General features: G+C 45.0%; 1 protein-coding gene across 2 annotated transcripts; it reads left to right on the forward strand.

Annotated features, from left to right (window-relative positions):
• Nucleotides 1-387: 387 nt before the first annotated feature.
• ap4b1 (adaptor related protein complex 4 subunit beta 1) lies at nucleotides 388-19,408 on the forward strand. Of its 2 annotated transcripts, XM_068733336.1 has the most exons (13): nucleotides 388-660; nucleotides 1,163-1,387; nucleotides 1,474-1,604; nucleotides 1,783-1,930; nucleotides 2,948-3,233; nucleotides 9,412-9,510; nucleotides 13,180-13,291; nucleotides 13,530-13,613; nucleotides 13,752-13,855; nucleotides 14,879-15,086; nucleotides 15,909-16,223; nucleotides 17,798-17,950; nucleotides 18,213-19,408. In XM_068733336.1, the coding sequence occupies exons 1-13, from the start codon at nucleotides 548-550 to the stop codon at nucleotides 18,686-18,688; spliced, it is 2,454 nt and encodes an 817-aa protein (XP_068589437.1). In that variant the 5' UTR covers nucleotides 388-547; the 3' UTR covers nucleotides 18,689-19,408. The 2 variants fall into 2 exon arrangements, with proteins under 2 accessions (XP_068589437.1, XP_068589438.1); XM_068733337.1 differs by lacking the exons at nucleotides 13,180-13,291; nucleotides 13,530-13,613; nucleotides 13,752-13,855.
• The last annotated feature ends 3 nt before the right edge of the window (nucleotides 19,409-19,411 follow it).

Consider the following 19,411-nt stretch of genomic DNA (forward strand, 5'->3'; position numbering starts at 1 on the left):
TACCAGGAAACACTGACACTATCTTGAGAGTGGAAAAAACTCTCCAAAACAGCTGTTTTGGGTCTGGGGTACAGCTCGTTCACCACTGCAGCATCTGGAAGAATCGTAGGATGCATACAGAGAGCATGAAAATATATTTATCTTAGTTTTCTAACCCCTGCATGCACATGCATCTCCCGATGACGTTCGGGAGATACCGATCTCAGAGTTGGGTTGGAGATTATGCATCATCCTCATCATCATCAAGGTCCCGCCTCCCAAGCATGAACCCGGTAGGTCCCAAAGGATGAATTGGGCACGTTAAATGATAAAGTGCAATTCCTATATCAACCAGCAGAAAGCAGCATTCTATGAAAATCAAACTAAACGTAGAAGAAGAAATGCGGAAGTGTGCGGTGTGTAAACAATCGAGTCATCGAGCTGTGACAAGAATGAACCCCTCCACTTGAAGTGTTAATCTGGCACGTTTTTAAAAGTGTGAAGCACGTGTGAAGAATGGCGCGACGGTAAATGTAACGGCCCGAGCTGCGGTGTGCGTGCGGCCGCCATGCCTTATCTAGGCAGCGAGGACACGGTGAGGGAGCTGAGGAGAGCTCTGTGCAACCCCAACGTCCAGTCCGACCAGCTACGCTACAGGAGCACCATCCTCAAAGTGATCAGGTACGATACAACCCCCCCCCATCAAACAGTCCAGTGACTGTTACCAGATACGCTTTGAAATGAATCTACTGAAGATTTGGAAAAGTATTCCTATGAATGTATAAACACTATACACTGTAAAACGCAGATAGGTCCCTAAATGTAGCTTCATCTGAAAGACCTTCCTGTTTAGAGAGTCCTTCATTGATTGCATATAAAATATGAAGCCCTGTTACCGCAAATTATTATGGATAGAAATGTTCCACATTTCTCTGATGTCCTGAATGACCAATGACATTACTTCAAACGTTAAATAAAATGAACTGCAGAGGTCGGGTGGCACATGCAGGCACACTAACCAGGAGGGACTTGCAGTAGTCTAGGCTCCAAATGACAAGAGCTTGGACCAGAACCTGCACCGGAACCTTCCAAATTATAACCCGCCTTTAGGGTTAACAGTGCAGTCTGGTTACCTGACCCCCCCCCCCCCCCCCCCCCCCCCCCTTCTCTCTCTCTGTCCCAGGGCGATGTCACAGGGTGTGGATGTATCAGGCCTGTTCAGTGAGATGGTGAAAGCCTGTGCCACAGTGGACATAGTCCAGAAGAAGCTGGTCTACGTCTTCCTGTGTTCCTATGCCACTTTGAACCCAGAGCTGTCTCTGCTGGTCATCAACACGCTGAGGAAAGACTGTCAGGACCCAAACCCCATGGTGCGCAGCCTGGCCCTGAGGAACATGACCAACCTCAGGTGAGTCACAAGCCGTCACATCGGTCTGTGACTGCTGGAATCATTCGGTCTTTGACTGTGTGACTGTGTGTCTCCGTGTTTCCCAGGTTACCCAGTCTGGTGGAGTATGTGGAGCAGCCTCTGACAGCAGGACTGAGGGACAGAGCCGCTTGTGTACGACGAGTGGCTGTTCTCGGCTGGGCCAAACTACATAATCTCCAACCCAACTCTGAGATAGGTAGGGGGGATGGATGGCTGTCCTGTCTCTTTCTTTCTTTCCCATTGTCTCAACACACAACAAGCGCATAAAGATCTTTTAGAGACGTCATCGGGAGATGCATGTGCACGCAGGGGTTAGAAAACTAAGATAAACATTTTTTCATGCTCTCTGTATATGCATCCTACGATTCTTCCAGATGCTGCAGTGGTGAACGAGCTGTACGGCCTGCTGAGAGACCCAGACCCGGTGGTGATGGTGAACTGCCTCCGAGCTCTGGAGGAGATCCTGAAGGAGGAGGGAGGAGTGGCTATTAATAAGCCTATCACCCATCACCTCCTCAACAGGTTAGAATGAAGGAGAACCATGTCACTTAATGGACGTCTTTTTATGTGGTACACGTATGAGTGAAACGTGTGGTCAGCATTGAGGTTTTTAAACAATGCTGTGCCACATGGTGACGTTCACGAGGCTGATGGAGGCAACTGAAACCCTTTTTTTGTTCTTTTTTATTTTAGCACAAAACCAAACTTCAGCAGTAACATTCTTGTACCTTCTAATTTGTTTTGCTTGTTATCTTTTATTTCCCTGACTAATCTGAGGAGGAGGAGGAGACATGTCACAGTGATGCTCTATAAAATTATGGTGGCTTACCATACTCTCTTACCATACAGATATCTACAGTAATCTCTACTGCCACTGCCTCACTGCTTAACAATCACTTCATTTTGGTAGACAGGCAGGTAAGGAAGCATATTACAGTCCTGCAATCTTTTTTTCTTTTTTTCTCAGAACATTTGATTTACTGACTCCTGGAGTGATGTAACGGTAAACAAAGAGATTACCAACCCTGGCTTCAATTAATGGTTTAATAATAATAAAGAATAGTTGAGATTTTTCCGCCTGGACCAAAGACCCGTAGTAATTTAAAACAGCTGGCCACCATCGTTTTATAACAAACGTGACCTATTAACTCCTGACACTGAAGGAAATAGTGCATTAGATTGGCGACTGTATTCAGCTGTAGATGATTCCACACTTGGTGCTCTAGTGAGTATTGCCATCAGCAGGACAGTGTATGTGGGATTGGGTCAAAATAAACAACAGTGTGTTCAGCTCGATGGAACAGAGGAATAAGATGTATCAGGCATTAGATACACTCGCACTCATCATATTTACACAAGTTTACAACATTGAGCACCGACCCTTCCAACAGTTTTGCAGTTAATCATTTATGGTTTTAGCTCATGTTCCCACTGACAGAGTGAGCAGGTACTGGTGGTCAGCATTTTGCTCAAAGACACTTCAGCAGCATGCCTGGCTGCCCTCCTGGTCTACATCTCTCTGTTTATCTGTCCTCCTAGGTTGAAGGATTCGGATGTTTGGGGTCAGTGTGAGGTGCTGAGGATCCTCCAGCGTTATCGTCCCCAGTCAGAGAACGAGCTGTTTGACATCCTGTCCCTGCTGGATGCTTCTCTGGTCAGCCCCCACCCCCCTGTCATGGCAGCTACCCTCAGCCTCTTCCTCTGCCTCTGCTCTGGCCTGCCTGCTGTTAGCCTGGCGGCCCTGGAGCGAGTACGTGGACCCCTGCTGGCCGCCTGCGGCAGCGTGTCCAGAGAGACGAGGTTCACTGCCCTCTGCCACATACAGGTCAGTGCTAATCCAAGTTATGAGGTAGAGGGTGTCAAAGTATTCCAGTTTGTGCACCTGGCGTTAATGCAGAATTTGATACTGTAGACTTCCACTCTGTCAGGAAATGGCACACAAAAAGCTGGAGGTCGAAAAAATTAAACAATCTATTGATTCAACAAAACAATTCAATGAGATGGGGACAGTCAATAGCATCAGAGATGTGTGTGAGGGCCAGGCTGAATGGAGTATAGTGTATGAAGATGCTAAAAGAAAAGACATGGCCAAGCAACAAACCACGGAGGAGCTAAGAGAGAGAGCCATGCAGACAGAACTGGACAGCTCTATAGGCTCATCAGCCCAGGTAAGATAATACTGGAAGGATCAGCAGCAAAGTGCAGTTGCACATACAGGTAAAGGTAAACACTTGAGATACAGAACTAAAACTAAATCTGTATAGACTACGAAGGCACTTTAAAGAGTAATAAGACTGGAAACAAACAGGTGAGAAAGTAAGCGTTAATGTTATGCATGAGACAGCTCATCTGCTATAATGCTGTCAGAGCCGTTTATTCTTTTGTATAGCCTAAAATCACAAATTTGCCTCAGAGGGCTTTACAATCTGTATACATACGACATCTTCTGTCCCAGGACCCTCACATCGGAACAGGAAGAACTCCCCCAAAACCTTTCATGGGGAGAAAAGAGAAAGAAACCTTAGAGAGAGCAACAGAGGAGGGATCCCTTTATCAGGATGGACAGAAGTGTGATAGATGTCATGTGTACAGAATGAACAATATAACAGAGTTACAACACATTCAATGCATATGACAGAACCACGGCAGGAGGCAAGACTATGGTCCAGATTTAACCACGATCCACGGAAACCTGTGAGGAGAAGAAGCACAAAGACTCCGGTGAAGAAGCAAAGTTAGTAATGTGAATAATGGGACAAGAATTCATACAGAAGAGGAGAGAGGAGGTCAGTTTATCCTAGGAAGTCCCCTGGCAGTCTAGGCCTATAGTAGTTTAGGCAAGGCAAACCTGAGCCAGCCCTAACTATAAACCTGAGCCAGCCCTAACTATAAATCTGAACCAGCCCTAACTATAAACCTGAACCAGCCCTAACTATAAACCTGAGCCAGTCCTAACTATAAACCTGAGCCAGTCCTAACTATAAACCTGAACCAGTCCAAACTATAAACCTGAGCCAGCCCTAACTATAAACCTGAACCAACCCTAACTATAAACCTGAGCCAGCCCTAACTATAAACCTGAGCCAGCCCTAACTATAAGTGTTATCAAAAAGGAAAGTTTTAAGCCTACTCTTAAATGTGGTGAGTGTGTCTGACCCCCGGACTGAAACGGAAGCTGGTTCTACAGAAGAGGAGCTTCAGGATAACTGAAGGCTCTGGCTCCCATCCTACTTTTTAAGACTCTTGGAACCACAAGTAACCCTGATATCTCTAGTAGGATAATATGGTACTATAAGCTCCTTAAGATATGATGGTGCCTGACTGTTAGAGAAATTCACTCGAAGCCGATGTAAAAGTAATAATCACAGGACATTTATTCTTGCAAGAAGGAGACAGGGTTTTACATATACAAGGTAACGTGTCAAGACTGATCAGAGTTTCAACTCCAAGCCACATGTTTATATAGTTGTAAACTCACACACACACTAGGCACAGGATGGCCTAGGACACATGAGAGAACAGATGGGCTTTTCATCCTACAGGAGAGGGAGAGACATAATATCTGGATCCTCACTTAACCCTCTGTTCTCGTGCGGAGGTCACCCTGGTTAACAGTGAAAGTCATGGTTGTAACTTAGCTCAGAGTAGTGCTGTCATCTCAACAGGTTGAAAAGCTAGTTACGCTTACCCCTCCTGACCCTTTGGCCCTCACACATGCGACCACTTGGTCTCCCTTAGTCTCAAAGGAAGTTCAGCCATTCAGGTCACATGAGGTAAGGCTCTCTTTGGGCAGATCTTCATTGTAGGATAGGAGAATCATAATTAGTCTTAGATTTTCTACAACACTGACCAATCAGGGCTTTGTAGGTAAGTAGATGGATTTTAAATTCTATTCTTGATTTTACAGGTAGCCAGTGTAGAGAAGCTAATACAGGATAATATGATCTCTATCACTCCCTCCGGGAAATACACAACACCTTTAGTTCTTTTCTACTGATGAATTTATTCCTCCTTCTACACCACCGTCCTCAATCCACAGTCGAACTCACTGGCTGCACACAACCGAGAGGGAAATGAGTCCACTTGAAACACACGATCAAAGATGATCACTTTAACTTGTACAATAACACTTTAACTTTTTAGTTTACTTTAATTTAACATTTTGAGTGACTTATGCCGCTTCACGCGTACTCCTGCTGTCACTGTGCCACAGACAAACGAGTCCCAGTAGAACACAGCACGCAACAATAGTTCCCCCCCTTTATACAAAACCAAAAACCCATACTCACAAAAACAAACCGTACAAACAACAACATATAAACAAGCATACTAAACAACGACATGAATAACCTTTATGGCAGTTAAACTCCTACCAAATCACAATTTTTGGGGATTTCACCTCACAAAAATAACCATAACATTTATTCTGCTTCAAGCAGTGCAACCGTTTTTTGAACAGGACTGTCAAGATAGACTAGCTTAGTGGTGCATTTCCCTGGTTATCTATGGTTGAGTCACTCATTAACAGTTTTACCTTTCTGACTCTTCCATCAGTACTAGGGTACACCTGTGCTACTCTTGCTAATCTCCATTGATTTCATGGAGAGCCGTCCTCGTGTAGGATGACAATGTCGCATATTTCTTTTATCCCTTTGCCATATTTGTCTTTGCTGAAGATTAAAGAGGTACTCCTTCTACCACCTTGTCCAGAATTAATTTGCCAAGAATTGAGCCTGTCGCCATCTCTTGCGTAGGTAGAGATCCTGACTTACAAATTGACCAGGAGGGTGAGATATGATGTTAGACTTCATCATGAGGATATGGTTGGGCGTGAGAGGTTCAAGACTTGTTGGATCATGTAAGTGCTCTGTTGTCAGAGGTCTGCTATTTACAATAGCCATCACTTCATACAGAAAGGTCCTAAGTGATGCACTGTCAAGTCTTTTAGCAGATTGATCAAGGATTGCTTCTAGAACGCTTCTGATGGTTCTAATTTGTCTCTCCCATACACCTCCCATGTGACTTGATGCTGGGAAGTTCATTACAAACTCACATCCATGTTCCTTTAAGTGTTCATGATCCAGGTCCTTCATTGCATGAACTCTCCCTTTGAGCCAACAAAGTTGGTACCTTGAACACTTCTCAACTGTCTTACATTTCCACGTATTGCGATGAATGCACGCAATGCATTGATGAAAGCATCTGTCGTGAGATCATCAAGCATTTCAATATGTATGGCTCTGGAACACATACAAGTGAAAAGAAGACCATACTTTTTCAGCGCCTTTCTAGCCTCTTTCACATAGATTGCTTTGGACCGATCTATGCCACAATGTGTGAATGGAGGGTCATTTCCATTCTTTCTTCTGGCAAATCTGCCATCTTCGGATCCTGTTTGTTCATTCTATACTTTCTGCATGTTGTGCACTTGTAAATGTGTGAGGCAACTGCACTGCTGCATCCTGTAACCCAAATTCCATTGGATTGCAATTCATTTACAGTTATTCCTCTTCCTTGGTGATACACCTTTTCATAGTAGTTCTTGATGAGTAAAGAAGACACATGACTTGCCTTTGGTATGATGGCAGGATGCTTGACATGTGGGTGAAGACTAGATCTTGTCAAATGTCCTCCAATCCTGAGCACACTGTACTCATCTACAAAGGGACTTAGTTTGTGTAGCTTGTTTGTTTTGTCTTTAGGTTTTACTTCCTTGCATTGCTTTATACTTTTGATTTCACTGCTGAATGCTTCCATTTGAACCAATTTGATTATGAAAAGCTCTGCTTCAGTCTTTCCTCCACACCTGTGGCTTCACTTGTTTTAGGTTTGAGACCCTTGATTTGCTTAGCATGGTGCTTGAGACGAGCAATAGCTTTGACAGCTCTTTTCCAGTCAGAAAACCTTGTCAGGCGGTCTAGCAATGTCCTGTCCTCTTTTGCTTTGGTGTTGAGCACCTGGGCCTTTCGAAGTTCTGGATTGTTGTCAATGGCCAAATCCCAATGTCCCCCTTACGGACTCACGGACTTTGAGGCGTGCTCCCGCGAAGTCCGTGAGGGTTTAGGGCTGTCCCACTGTCAAATCTTCAAGTGTTTGAGGGCTCTCTGGCAGACATTTTGAGCCCTTTATGAACCCTTTCCGTAACTCAGCATGGTATGCTGACTTAGCCTAAGGGAATTACCCACAAGTCATAGCAACGTGACGTTAAACACGGGGTAACCAGTGGACGTATGGGGACGTTAAAAAAAGGTAAACAAAGAGGATGGCTCACCTGTGTTCAGCCTGTCTTATTATATTTACACAGAAACATTAAGGGTTAAAGATGGAAAAAAAACCAACTAAAAATCAGAGGATATTTATTTATTTATCCATCAAATATTTGATTTTGTCATCGAAGATGTTTTGACAAAAACGAGTAAATAGATTATATGAAATGACCTCATCTTGTGAGGAAGGAGCCTGAAGACGTTCAAATCAGGGAGTACAAAGTATAAAATAAATACCCACAATTATACATCTTATTTTTTGTCGTTTTCATGGTAACGTAATATGTTGCAGCAAAGTGCTGTCCCATTCATATTTATACCATTTTGAGCCCTTGCAGCCTTTCACACTCAACCACTTACCAGGTGACGTCAATTAAGTCCTTGAGGGTTCAGGGCTTAGGGTTTAGGGAGGACATTGGGATTTGGCCAATGACCTCACTCGACTTCACGTGTCCTCCTGCTGTCACTGTGCCACGGACAAACGAGTCCCAGTACAACACAACACGCAACAATAGTTCCCCCCCCTTTTTTACAAAACAAAAAACCCATACTCACAAAAACAAACCGTTCAAACAACAACATATAAACAAGCATACTTAACGACATGAATAACCTTTGTGGCAGTTCAAATCTCTTTTCTTGGCTTTTGTTAGTACATGAGCTGCAGCATTCTGAATCAACTGGAGAGATTTAAGAGACTTATTAGAGCAGCCTGATAATAAGGAATTGCGGTAATCTAGTCTAGAGTTTATGTGACCAATGTTTAGCTGATAGGGCTGAAAGAATACAGGCCACCTCACCAACAACACGGTAGAAACGCTGCTTAGTCGAGTCAGCATCACCTTCAGCTCTTTTACACTTCCAGTTGTCCAAAAGTGAAGGCAAAGCTTTCGGTGCCAAGTTTTGGTCTACAATCCGGTCGTACACGTCGTCTCTCAACTCCAACTCAAGTCTTGCATCTCAAGTTGCTAATCAGACTGTGAGCAGCGCCCGGAGAAGGAAGTGTTATCCGCTGGCTACTCTTTAACTCCAGAAATATAACCTCTGTGCCCCAGAGGCTTATCTGTCATCAGACCGATAGCCGATGGCTTCTGAGGTTGCTACCACATTAACACAGAGAGCAGACACACGGTGCACACACACCTGAATTAAGGACTTCATCAGTTTGAATTGCAGAAAACCGAGCTAGAAGCGGCAAACGTGCTACTGGTAACAAAACAAGAACCTGATAGCCTGAACTGAACTACCGCTCAGCACTGCCATCAAACTATGTAGTTTTTCTTTAGCTTGTTGACAAGCTACAAACAGGCTAAATACTTCCTATTTGCATGGGTGAGAGAGCGGAGAGCAGGGTCGCCTTTCAATCAGAGGGTCGGCGGTTCGATCTCCTGCTCTGCTAGTCTCACGTCAATGTGTCCTTGAGCAAGACACTTAACCCCAAAATTGTTCCCGTAGCTGTGCCTACGGTGTGTAGATAGATACTGAATTGTAAGTCGCTTTGGATAAAAGCGTCTGCTAAATAGAACAGAGGGACAGAACTAATGGCATTGCTCTTAATTCTTACCATTAGTAAGAATCATCATTTGCTTGTGTGTGCACTGAGGGGATATACAAAGTAATATTTCCTGCATAACAATTTTGATGGGTTGATGGGTTTCTTTGTCAGTGGAAATCTCTTGTCAGATGGAAGTGTGGACACATTTTGAGGAATGAAATGGTGTCTGTGTGTTTCTCCAGCTGCTGTTGCGTTCTCTCCCTGGCCTGATGGGGGCGCACTACAAGCGTTTCTTCTGCGGCTACGCTGAGCCAGCCTACATCAAGCAAAGGAAGATGCAGGTAATTCAGGTTTTTTTTTTTTTTTTTAAAAGGCCAGCACCACTTGGGCTCTTCAGCCTACACACGGCAAATTCTTATGCTATGGCTAGCCCTGGGCTAAGAGTTGACCCTGAGATAACCCCCTTTTTCACACACATATTGTTAACCCAGGGTTAACCTAAGACTAGGGCTATATTCACACTGCACTTCTACTAGCCCTGGTTTGAATGTCCGTTGGAACACACTGCAAATTTTTACATTCTAGAATGACTATCCTCTCTATCTACTGCTAAAGCTGCGTTCTTCCACTCTAAAATCCTAACCTCTGCTTCCAATCCTAAAAAACTCTTTGAAACTTTCACTTCACTCCTCCAACCCCCACCCCCTCCTCCTACTTCCTCCCTTCTCCCTGATGATTTCGCCAACTTCTTTGACAAGAAGGTAAACGATATCAGATCCTCCTTCTCTCAGCCCCTCTCTCCCTGTCCACCCTGTCCAATCCTGCCCCCACAGCTCTCCCTCCCATCTCCACGCCCCATCTTACCCTATCTGGCTCCCCTCTCCCCTAACGAGGTCCTCAACCTTGTTACGTCTAACCGCCCCACCACGTGCTCCCTTGACCCGATCCCTTCCCCTCTTCTTCAGTCTATTGCGACTGAACTCCTTCCTTTCCTCACTCACCTCATCAACACATCTCTTGTTTCAGGATGCTTTCCCACGGCCTCAAGACTTCTGAAGAAACCATCACTTGACCCCTCTGATGTCAAGAACTTCAGACCGGTTTCTCTTCTACCCTTTCTATCCAAAACACTTGAACGTGCTGTCTTTAACCAACTGTCTTCCTATCTCCACCAGAACAGCCTTTTGGACCCCCACCAGTCTGGGTTCAAAGTGGGTCACTCGACAGAGACGGCCCTCCTTGCGGTAACAGAGTCGCTTCACGCCGCAAGAGCTAACTCTCTCTCCTCTGTCCTGATTCTCCTGGACTTGTCTGCGGCGTTTGACACTGTGAACCATCAAATCTTCCTCTCCACCCTCGAGGGGATGGGCGTCTCAGGCTCTGCACTCTCCCTGTTTGCATCCTACCTGACGGGTCGATCCTACCAGGTGACCTGGAGGGGGGCCGTGTCGGAACCACGCATGCTGACTATGGGGGTTCCGCAAGGTTCAGTCCTGGGCCCCCTTCTCTTCTCGCTCTACACAACATCTCTGGGTTCTGTTATTCGCTCGCATGACTTCTCCTACCATTGTTATGCCGATGACACCCAGCTGGTCTTGTCGTTTCCCCCCGGTGACATCCAAGTGGAGATGCGCATTGCTGCGTGTTTGGCTGACATCTCGAAGTGAATGACGACACACCACCTCAAGCTCAACCTAGACAAAACTGAGCTACTGTTCCTCCCGGGGAAGGGTTGCCAGCACCGGGACCTGTCCATCACCATTGATGATACCGTGGTGACGCCAACTCGGACTGCGAGGAACCTGAGTGTGACCCTGGATGACCAACTGTCATTCTCAGCAAACATTTCATCCGTTACACGCTCCTGCAGATTCCTGCTCTACAACATCAGGAGGATTCGTCCCTTCCTCACTGACGAGACAGCGCAGGTTCTCATCCAGGCTCTTGTCATCTCCCTCCTGGACTACTGCAACTCTCTACTCGCCGGATCCCCGGCGTCGGCCATCAGACCTCTGGAGCTTGTCCAGAAAGCCGCAGCTCGCCTACTGTTCAATCGCCCAAGTTCTCTCACACAACTTCCTTTCTCCGTTCTCTACACTGGCTACCTGTAAGAGCTCGCATCCAGTTTAAGACTCTGGTGCTAGCCTACAGGGCAGTGAAAGGAACAGCTCCTTCCTATCTCCAGGCCATGGTCAAGCCCTACACCCCCGCCCGACCACTTTGCTCTGCTGCCTCGGGGCGATTGGTTGCCCCGTCGCTCAGAGGTCCTGGCGGCCGATCGACCCGGTCACGGCTGTTTTCTGTCCTGGCCCCACAGTGGTGGAATGAACTTGAGTCGCTGCCCATCTTTCGGCGCAGGCTGAAAACCCACCTCTTCAGGAAGTGCTACCCTGAGCCTTCCACTTAGTACTTATTGTATTTGTATTACTTATAGAACTAACTGTTTTTCTTTGTTTCTGCACTGTACTTTGGCTCTGAGTTATGCTCTGCTTCATGCTCTTAGATGCTTGTTTGGAAAAGGAAATGTACTTATGACTTCTGGTAACTAGTAGTTCTTTTGATTACCAATGTTGAATGCACTTATTGTAAGTCGCTTTGGATAAAAGCGTCTGCTAAATGACTGTAATGTAATGTAATGTAATGACTACTGTTAAACAGATTGGACAACAAAAAGGTGACCCACATTCCATTGTTCACGTCAGCCCGGTTTGTTAGCTTGATTTGTTTAGGGAGTAACCCTTGACAATTGACTCAACAAACGCCAGGGTTGTCCATCTTTGAAATGTGCCAGTTCTTAGAATCAATCTAACAGCTCACATAGCCTGGGGCTAAGGGTCAGCTGAAAAGCCCTTACAGTGATATGTTCCATGTTATTGCATTCACATGCAATCTGTGTGCCTTTATGTTCATAGTTGTTGTATTCATAAGTCATATTTGTTTGATACAAATACTGTTGGCAAGGATTTTATTGTTAGCTGCTGCTTACTTTGACAAATGAAATGTGGCTTTGCTCTTAGCTGTCAGCTGTTCATCAAGTGAGATAGCTTTAGTGTGGGTATAGTCTGGGTAGCAGGCACCATTGTGGTCTCACAGATCCACCTTGTAGCAGTGCATAGCAGTCAGTCAATCCAGGCAACCTACTTGTCATCTAGCCCCTTATAATGACTGTTTAATTGTTTGTGTTAGGTCTTTCTTACTTTATTTCTCCCCTCTCCAGGGGCCTCATTAGTTTAGGATGACATGACAGGATTGTTTGTAATACAGAAACATGTTTCCTAACTGCATTTAGAAAAAAATCCTATGATATCTTAGGATAGGAATTTACGGATTTCCCAAATTAGGAAACTTAATTTCGGATGGCGTAGACTCTGTCCTAAATTCAAAATAACTGCCAAAATGGCACTGTTGTAAGATCTGTATGATAACAAAGGTGGGGAACAACAGGTACACTGAAATATGCTTTAAATTCCCTGGACCACGCATTAATGTGTATACTATATATTGAATGACAATACTATTCATTTATAATTTGATCAACTTGCTACATCTTTTATTTTTGTCCATGATAGCAAGCTAGCTAGACAGTGACAAGTGAGAGCCGATCACATTATCACTTTTCCATCTCAAGTAACCTACCAGTACATTCTAAACATAGATACAGGCATGACAGGACGAGTGCCGATTGAAGAATCAAATGTACAGTTTTAGTTAAGATTTCAAATAGAGTTTATTGTAGTTTTTACCATCCATGTCAGAGGGCTTCTCTGGAATCAAGGAGCAACATTAATAACACTTTATACAAGAACACAAGCACAACACAGTCCCTGGGGCTGCATACCTGAGATGTGGGGGAGTGCAAGTTGAAATAGCACAGTTAACATAGGATAGGACACAGCCATGAGTTTAGGAATAGTATTTCACCTACCTTTAAAACTTAAGAAAAGGCAAGCAGTTTCTGTAATGAGGCCGCACAAGCAGTAATAGTCAAGCTATCGCTGTTGTGTTTGCAGGTGCTGGTGGAGCTGGTTAATGATGACAATGTAGCAATGTTACTGGATGAGCTGAAAGGATACTGCACTGATGTCAACACTGACACTGCCCAGGCTGCAATCTCAGCTATAGGTAAACACACAGTCATACTCTTTTGTGGCAGCATAATGCATGACTATGCACACTTTTGTCTTCTTAACTATGTCTCTATTACAAGACAAACACTTCCAGGCAGTCACTTTTTTACATCTTCTACACACAAAACATCTGCTGTATTATCACGTTGTTTTCATACTATTAGGAAGACTCCAGTAAAGTTTAGTCAGATGGTGATAGACTTTCTAAAGTCTCCTGTGTGGATTGGTTCCAGGTCGTATTGGACGGAGTTACAGCGACAGATGTCTGGAGATTCTTACTGGACTGCTTGGCCTCAAGCAGGAGCACATCACTTCTGGTAGAACTCATTCCCCCCACACATACCCACTGCATACATTCTGTACTGTCCAGAATAGGCAGTTGATTCTGTCACAATTGCCAGCAACTGTTTTTCCACATTGTCTGTCTCTCTCCCCCCCCCCCATACACTCCTCAGCGGTGGTGCAGACGATGCGTGACCTGGTCTGGGTGTGTCCTCAGTGCAGCGACACTGTGTGTTTGGCTCTAGAGGGCTGCGAGGAGACGCTGCAGGACAGCCAGGTCAGACCAGAGCTGCTGCCACATCCGCACACAGTAGAGATTTTTGTCTTGGTGTTTTATTTGTGCTCTTCTCTCTGGTTTGAAGTGGTTGGGCTCAGTAGAAAAAGGCCGTGTATAGCATTTGCAGTCTCTAGTTCTTTCTTTTTTCCCATTCCTCTGCGTTCTTTCTTTTTTTTGGTCAAGGATGGTCCTGTCCCCTTTCAGTTTTTTTCCTGATATCAGCATTTCTCACTGGTATTGTATTGTGAACATGGCCTTTTATGAAGGCAAATCACTGTCAAAATCCGAGAGTGCCAATGAGATCCACACGCGCGCGCAAATCAAACAGCATCGCGCGTATTTTACTTTGCCGAGCGCTTTTACAACACTCCGCGAGCAAAATTCAGCGATTGTGATTATACAAATGCTTGAAATGATTGGAAATTACATTTATAGCACAGATCAGTAGAGAAATATTAATATTTATTTTATTTTAGCATTATTTGTTTTTTACTTGTCATGATGACAGGTGAGGCTTTGCCTCCCCTGACCGCAGGTACCTGATATATGTGTGTGTGTGTGTGTGTGTGTGTGTGTGTGTGTGTGTGTGTGTGTGTGTGTGTGTGTGTGTGTGTGTGTGTGTGTGTGTGTGTGTGTGTGTGTGTGTGTGTGTGCTCTAACAAAGTCTCCACCGCTTCCTTGCTTCTCTGTTACGGTTGTTTGTCTTCCTTAGCCTGCAGTGGTGGTTGAAGCATCCAGATCCTTGACTTAAGTAATAGTAGCAATACCTCAATATAAAAACACCAGCCTTTACTCATTTAATCTAGAAGCTTACTGATTTTGAAATGATATCCAGCCCTTATGACTGTGTATCACATCACCCGCGTCACCACACTCACTACTAGTGGTCAAGAACTCCACAGGGTACCTTCAAATGTGAGCAGAAATCTGATCACCCAGAGTAACGCAAAACGTATCTGTGGGTGTCAAGGGCATTTTATATTTAGTCTAAATCCTCTGTTCATTCTCCTGATCCTCGTTTAGGGCAGGCAAGCCTTGCTGTGGTTGCTGGCTGTGTATGGGGAGCGAGTCTCCAGCGCCCCATACACGTTGGAGGTGTTCATTGATGGAGTGAGGAGCGAGGCCTCTCTGGGAGTCAAGATGGAGCTGCTTACGACCACCATGAGGCTGTTTTTGTGCCGGCCTGCTGAGACACAAGACATGCTCGGAAGACTGCTGCACTACTGCATAGGTGTGTGCGTACGTGTATGTCTATCTTTGTTAGAATCCAATTTGAGTTTTAGACCTTGAGAGTGAGGACATTTTTGGAAAGTGAGGACATGTTGGCCTGTCCTCACCAAGTGGCAAACACCAGTGCTGAAAAATGAAGCCAACATGGAAGTGCCAAAACTGGCTCCAAAAAGAACAGTCTCTGATTGACCCCCATTTTACAATTTACAATTTTACAGCAGAAATAGGGTTTACAATGTGATACAGAAAACGGGTCTCTATAGATCATATCCTCGTTCGTGACAACTGTACGGGGGATGATTTTTATATAACTCACCCGTTAAAATTATATTATGGCTTGCAGTTATGGGTAGGGCACGGCTGCTTTAATTGACAGGTGCTATTGCCTCTGCTACATCACCTGGGCTGTCTCTGCTCCACCAACAATCCACCTTGTTGCTCATTTTTGGATTAGCCGGGCGATAGGATGGTCGACAGCCGGAGCTACCCACTTTGAGTTTAACAACAGCTCCTCAAAAACCCTTGGGCGTCCATCTTTTATACAGTCTGTGGTCCTCACCTTCAGAGAGACCTTCAAAGGCTTGTTTGAAGGTTCAGACTTGGTTTTAAAATTCACGTTAAATTAGGTTTAGGTTGGGATAAGGCGTGTGGTTAGTCATTTAGTTATGATGGTTAAGATTAGGGTAAGGGGCTCAGGAATGCCTTATGTCAATAAGTGTCCTCACAATTATAGAAGTACAGGGTTGTGTGTGTTTTGCGTGTACGGCGTAAAACAGAAAGGGGGAGCGAAAGAGATGACATTGTCACACTTTGTGTTTTCCAGAGGAGGAGACGGACATGTGCGTGCGTGACCAGGCACTTTTCTACTACCGCCTGTTGCATTATGGGACAGAAGAGACACGTAAGGTCCTCCAGGGTCGGAGGTCAGATCCTTCTCTGGGTGTTCTGATTGGCCGCCCCGCGGAGCCCATCAGCCAGTGGGCATACAGCTTTAACACTCTAGAGCCTCTGAGGCAGGGCTGTGTAGAGACTGAGCCAGCCAGCAGAGGAAGCCCTGAACATGTGACCTTTGACCCCAAGCCTAACACTGACCTCTCGGACACACTGAACTGTAGCCAAATTGAGAAAGTTCATTCAGGTGAGTGAAGACATTAAAATCTTTCTGTAGAGTATCTTTGTACGGTGTCGAGCCATGCTGTCAACAGGGACCGATAAATTTCTCTTCAGCTGTTGCTACGTGCTTATGGAAAGCTAAAGTCCTCTTCCAAGGCCTTGAAAATGTAGATTGAATGCCCAAAGCAGGGGCGATAGGGGGCGCAGTCGGAGGCAGCATCAGCACCCTGTGGGTCAAAGGGGCGATTGTAACTTTTATTAAATCTTCCAATCGGAAGATCGGCGGTTCGATCCCCAGCTCCTCATGTCGATGTGTCCTTGGGCAAGACACTTAACCCCAAGTTGCTCTGGAATGACTGGGAAGTGAATGTGAATTAGTTTACAGTCCTGATGGCACCTTGCATGGTAGCCCCTGCCGTCAGTGTATGAATGGGTAAATGATGGCATGTAGTGTTAGAGCAGTTTGAATGGTCGGAAGACTAGAAAGGCGCAGTCCATTTAGCATTTACCCTAATCATTCTTCCAATAAAGGGCATACATTTTACATGGCCTCCGAGAGCTTCATTCCAAGCACTACAACTTGTGACACACAGGTTGTTCTAGATGTTAGCAAGTTAGTCGCTCTCCTCTGGTGGGGAGTCAAAACAGCTATTCCCCACTTGGAGGCGCGGACCATACTTCCTGGTGCTAAGAAGTTAGAAAGCACGAAGCTGAACTCCCGCTGTCACATCAAGCTGTTGGAGCTTGTTGCACTTGACAAGTTCTTGAACCTGTTTTGTGAGGAATTGTTTTACATTGCTGTTGGTTGTTTGGTTAAATTAGTGTCTTATTGCTCAGGCATTTTGTCCAGCTGTCAGGTGGGTTAAGAGCAAGCGGCAGCCTCTGGTGCTGAGGAATGAAGCCAACGCAAAGGTTCCCCCCATGTGGTAACCAGTTCCGTCCCCTCTCTACCCATGATGATAGTTCTACATTGCACACTACATAGATTCATAGTTTTACAACAATAATGCAAATGCTTTTACAGATATTATTGCAGATTTTAAAATGTATGCATATACATGTAGTGGTTTCGCTTAATCTCTTTTTTTTTCTTCTTTTTTTTACTTTTTAGAATTTTGTATGCCCTATTGGTAGATTACTTCTTATTTGTATGTGCACGTGTTAAAATGTGTTAAACTGAAAATTCAATGAACTTCATAAACTTCATAAACTATAACACAATATTGTGTGCAATAAGTAAAAGGGTCTGAATACTTTCTGAAGCCACTGTAGCTTAGTCATCTCCACTGTGATACTACCGAGAAGGTCACAAATATGGTCATGCTACTTTAAATGGGTTCCCAGGGATCAAGCTTACATATTAAGTTGTGTTATTTTGGTCAAAGACTGAGAATGTCCCACCACCCCCCCACCCCCAAGGTTAAGGTCCATTTCTGGGAATGCAGTGCCATTTTTAATCACAAATCTCTTCCTCTGGCACTCATCCTAACTCAAATCCCTTTGTCCACAATTCGGCTCCCTGTTGCTGCATCCTTATTCTTTCTTTCTTTCCCCCTATACCTTTTCCACCATCTCTTTGTCCTCCCATGTCTTCTCCAGGCTCAGACAGTGCCCGTGGGTTTACCTATTCCTCTGCTAATGTCCTGGCTTCTAGCCTCGCAGCCCCCATCAGTTTGTCCCTCTCCCCTGCTCTCAGCCCAGAGGAGTTTGAGCATCTGTGGATGCAGCGACAGGCTTCACATGCTGAGCAAGGTGATTAAATGGAAGGAGATCCTTACATGCCAAAAGCTTCCTCTTCATGGGACAGGTATTGTGGTTGACAGGAGCAAACAGGCCTGCTGTAAAAACTAAAAACCAGTGTGAAATCTCCAGTTGTGGAATGTATCTAAGTAAAGGTACTCAAGTATTGTTCTTAAGTACAAATTGGATTTACTTGTACTTTTCTGTTCATGCTACTTAATACTTCTACTTCAGTTGGTCTGCTTGACATCAGTTTCTCTGACTGTTTTGCTAGGTGCTGAGAAGCTGGAAGAGGAGGAGGATTATGTGTGCTTGGAAGAACGCATCCAATGCCCTGCCATACCTCACTGCTCACCACAAAGCCTTCAGGCTGCGATGCAGCTGGTCAATATCCAGACACTGGCCTTCACACCACCACACACACTCCCCTGGAGGGTCTACCTGTACACACACACCCAGCATGCACACTCTGGCGACGCACCCCGCAGCACACTCGTAGTCGGCGAGCTGCTGTACACTGGAGAGGCAAGTCGGAGGGTAGTAGAAATAAAGAAAGGCACAGAGGATGGGGATGTGGCGGAAGAGGGACAGGAAGCTGGGCTAAGTGGGAGAGAGTTGGTGAGAAAAGATAGGGAAGAAGAGGAAGTAAAAGTGACTCTTAAACAGCAACCAAGCGATGACAAAGCTCTGAAGGGGTTTCTCTCCATCCTCACCACTGTGCTGCACACACTGTCCTCGGAGAGCAATTAAATATCCACGACGCACACATACAAACACATTGTACTTGCTGAAAACGCTCGCTGACCACACTCATTCCCTAACCATGACTTTAAAAAGCCCCTATGCAATGGCAAAAGTTACAAGGCTCAAATTGGACTTCAGGAAACCACAGACAGAAGCTGCATGAATGAGTGGTGAAAGCATTTTCACTTTGCACATTTTAAGTTGTATTAGCTGAAATAATTGATGTGATAGTGGAGTCTTTACAGGTGTAGCATGAGATTTAACTATACCGCATTTAATGAATCAACTTTAGGCGGTGGCCATTAATCTCTTCAGTTTGCTGCGTTTTCACAGCCATAAAGAGTTCAGGTTATGTGAGGGTTTGGCATGACAGAGGCACTATTGATGACTTGTGCAGAATCAATGCACAAAATCCAATTCTCTGTTTTCTTGTTTCCTCTTAAGGACTGAGAGAAAATATAGTTTGTATGCGCTGATGGAAGTAACCACCTTACTCATTTACAGGATACCGAGCTAGACAAGGGCCCTGATACAGGAGGTTCTTTCTTTTGTTTGTTGTGTGTACACCTGTGAGCTGGTGTCAGAGGCTCCCAGATGTCTAGACTTAGCCTTAAATGTAGTTTATATCTCACTGATCTTTGTGTGGGCTGTCATTATAACGGATGGCTAAAGGTAAAGGCAACGCATGAAGTGACTTAAAATAATAAAACATATGGATTCCTCTTGCAT

Source organism: Cebidichthys violaceus, unplaced genomic scaffold (genome assembly GCF_023349555.1).
Source record: "Cebidichthys violaceus isolate CVI_PGR_0920_01 unplaced genomic scaffold, fCebVio1.0.p SCAF_6, whole genome shotgun sequence".
Taxonomy (NCBI): Eukaryota; Metazoa; Chordata; class Actinopteri; order Perciformes; family Stichaeidae; genus Cebidichthys; species Cebidichthys violaceus.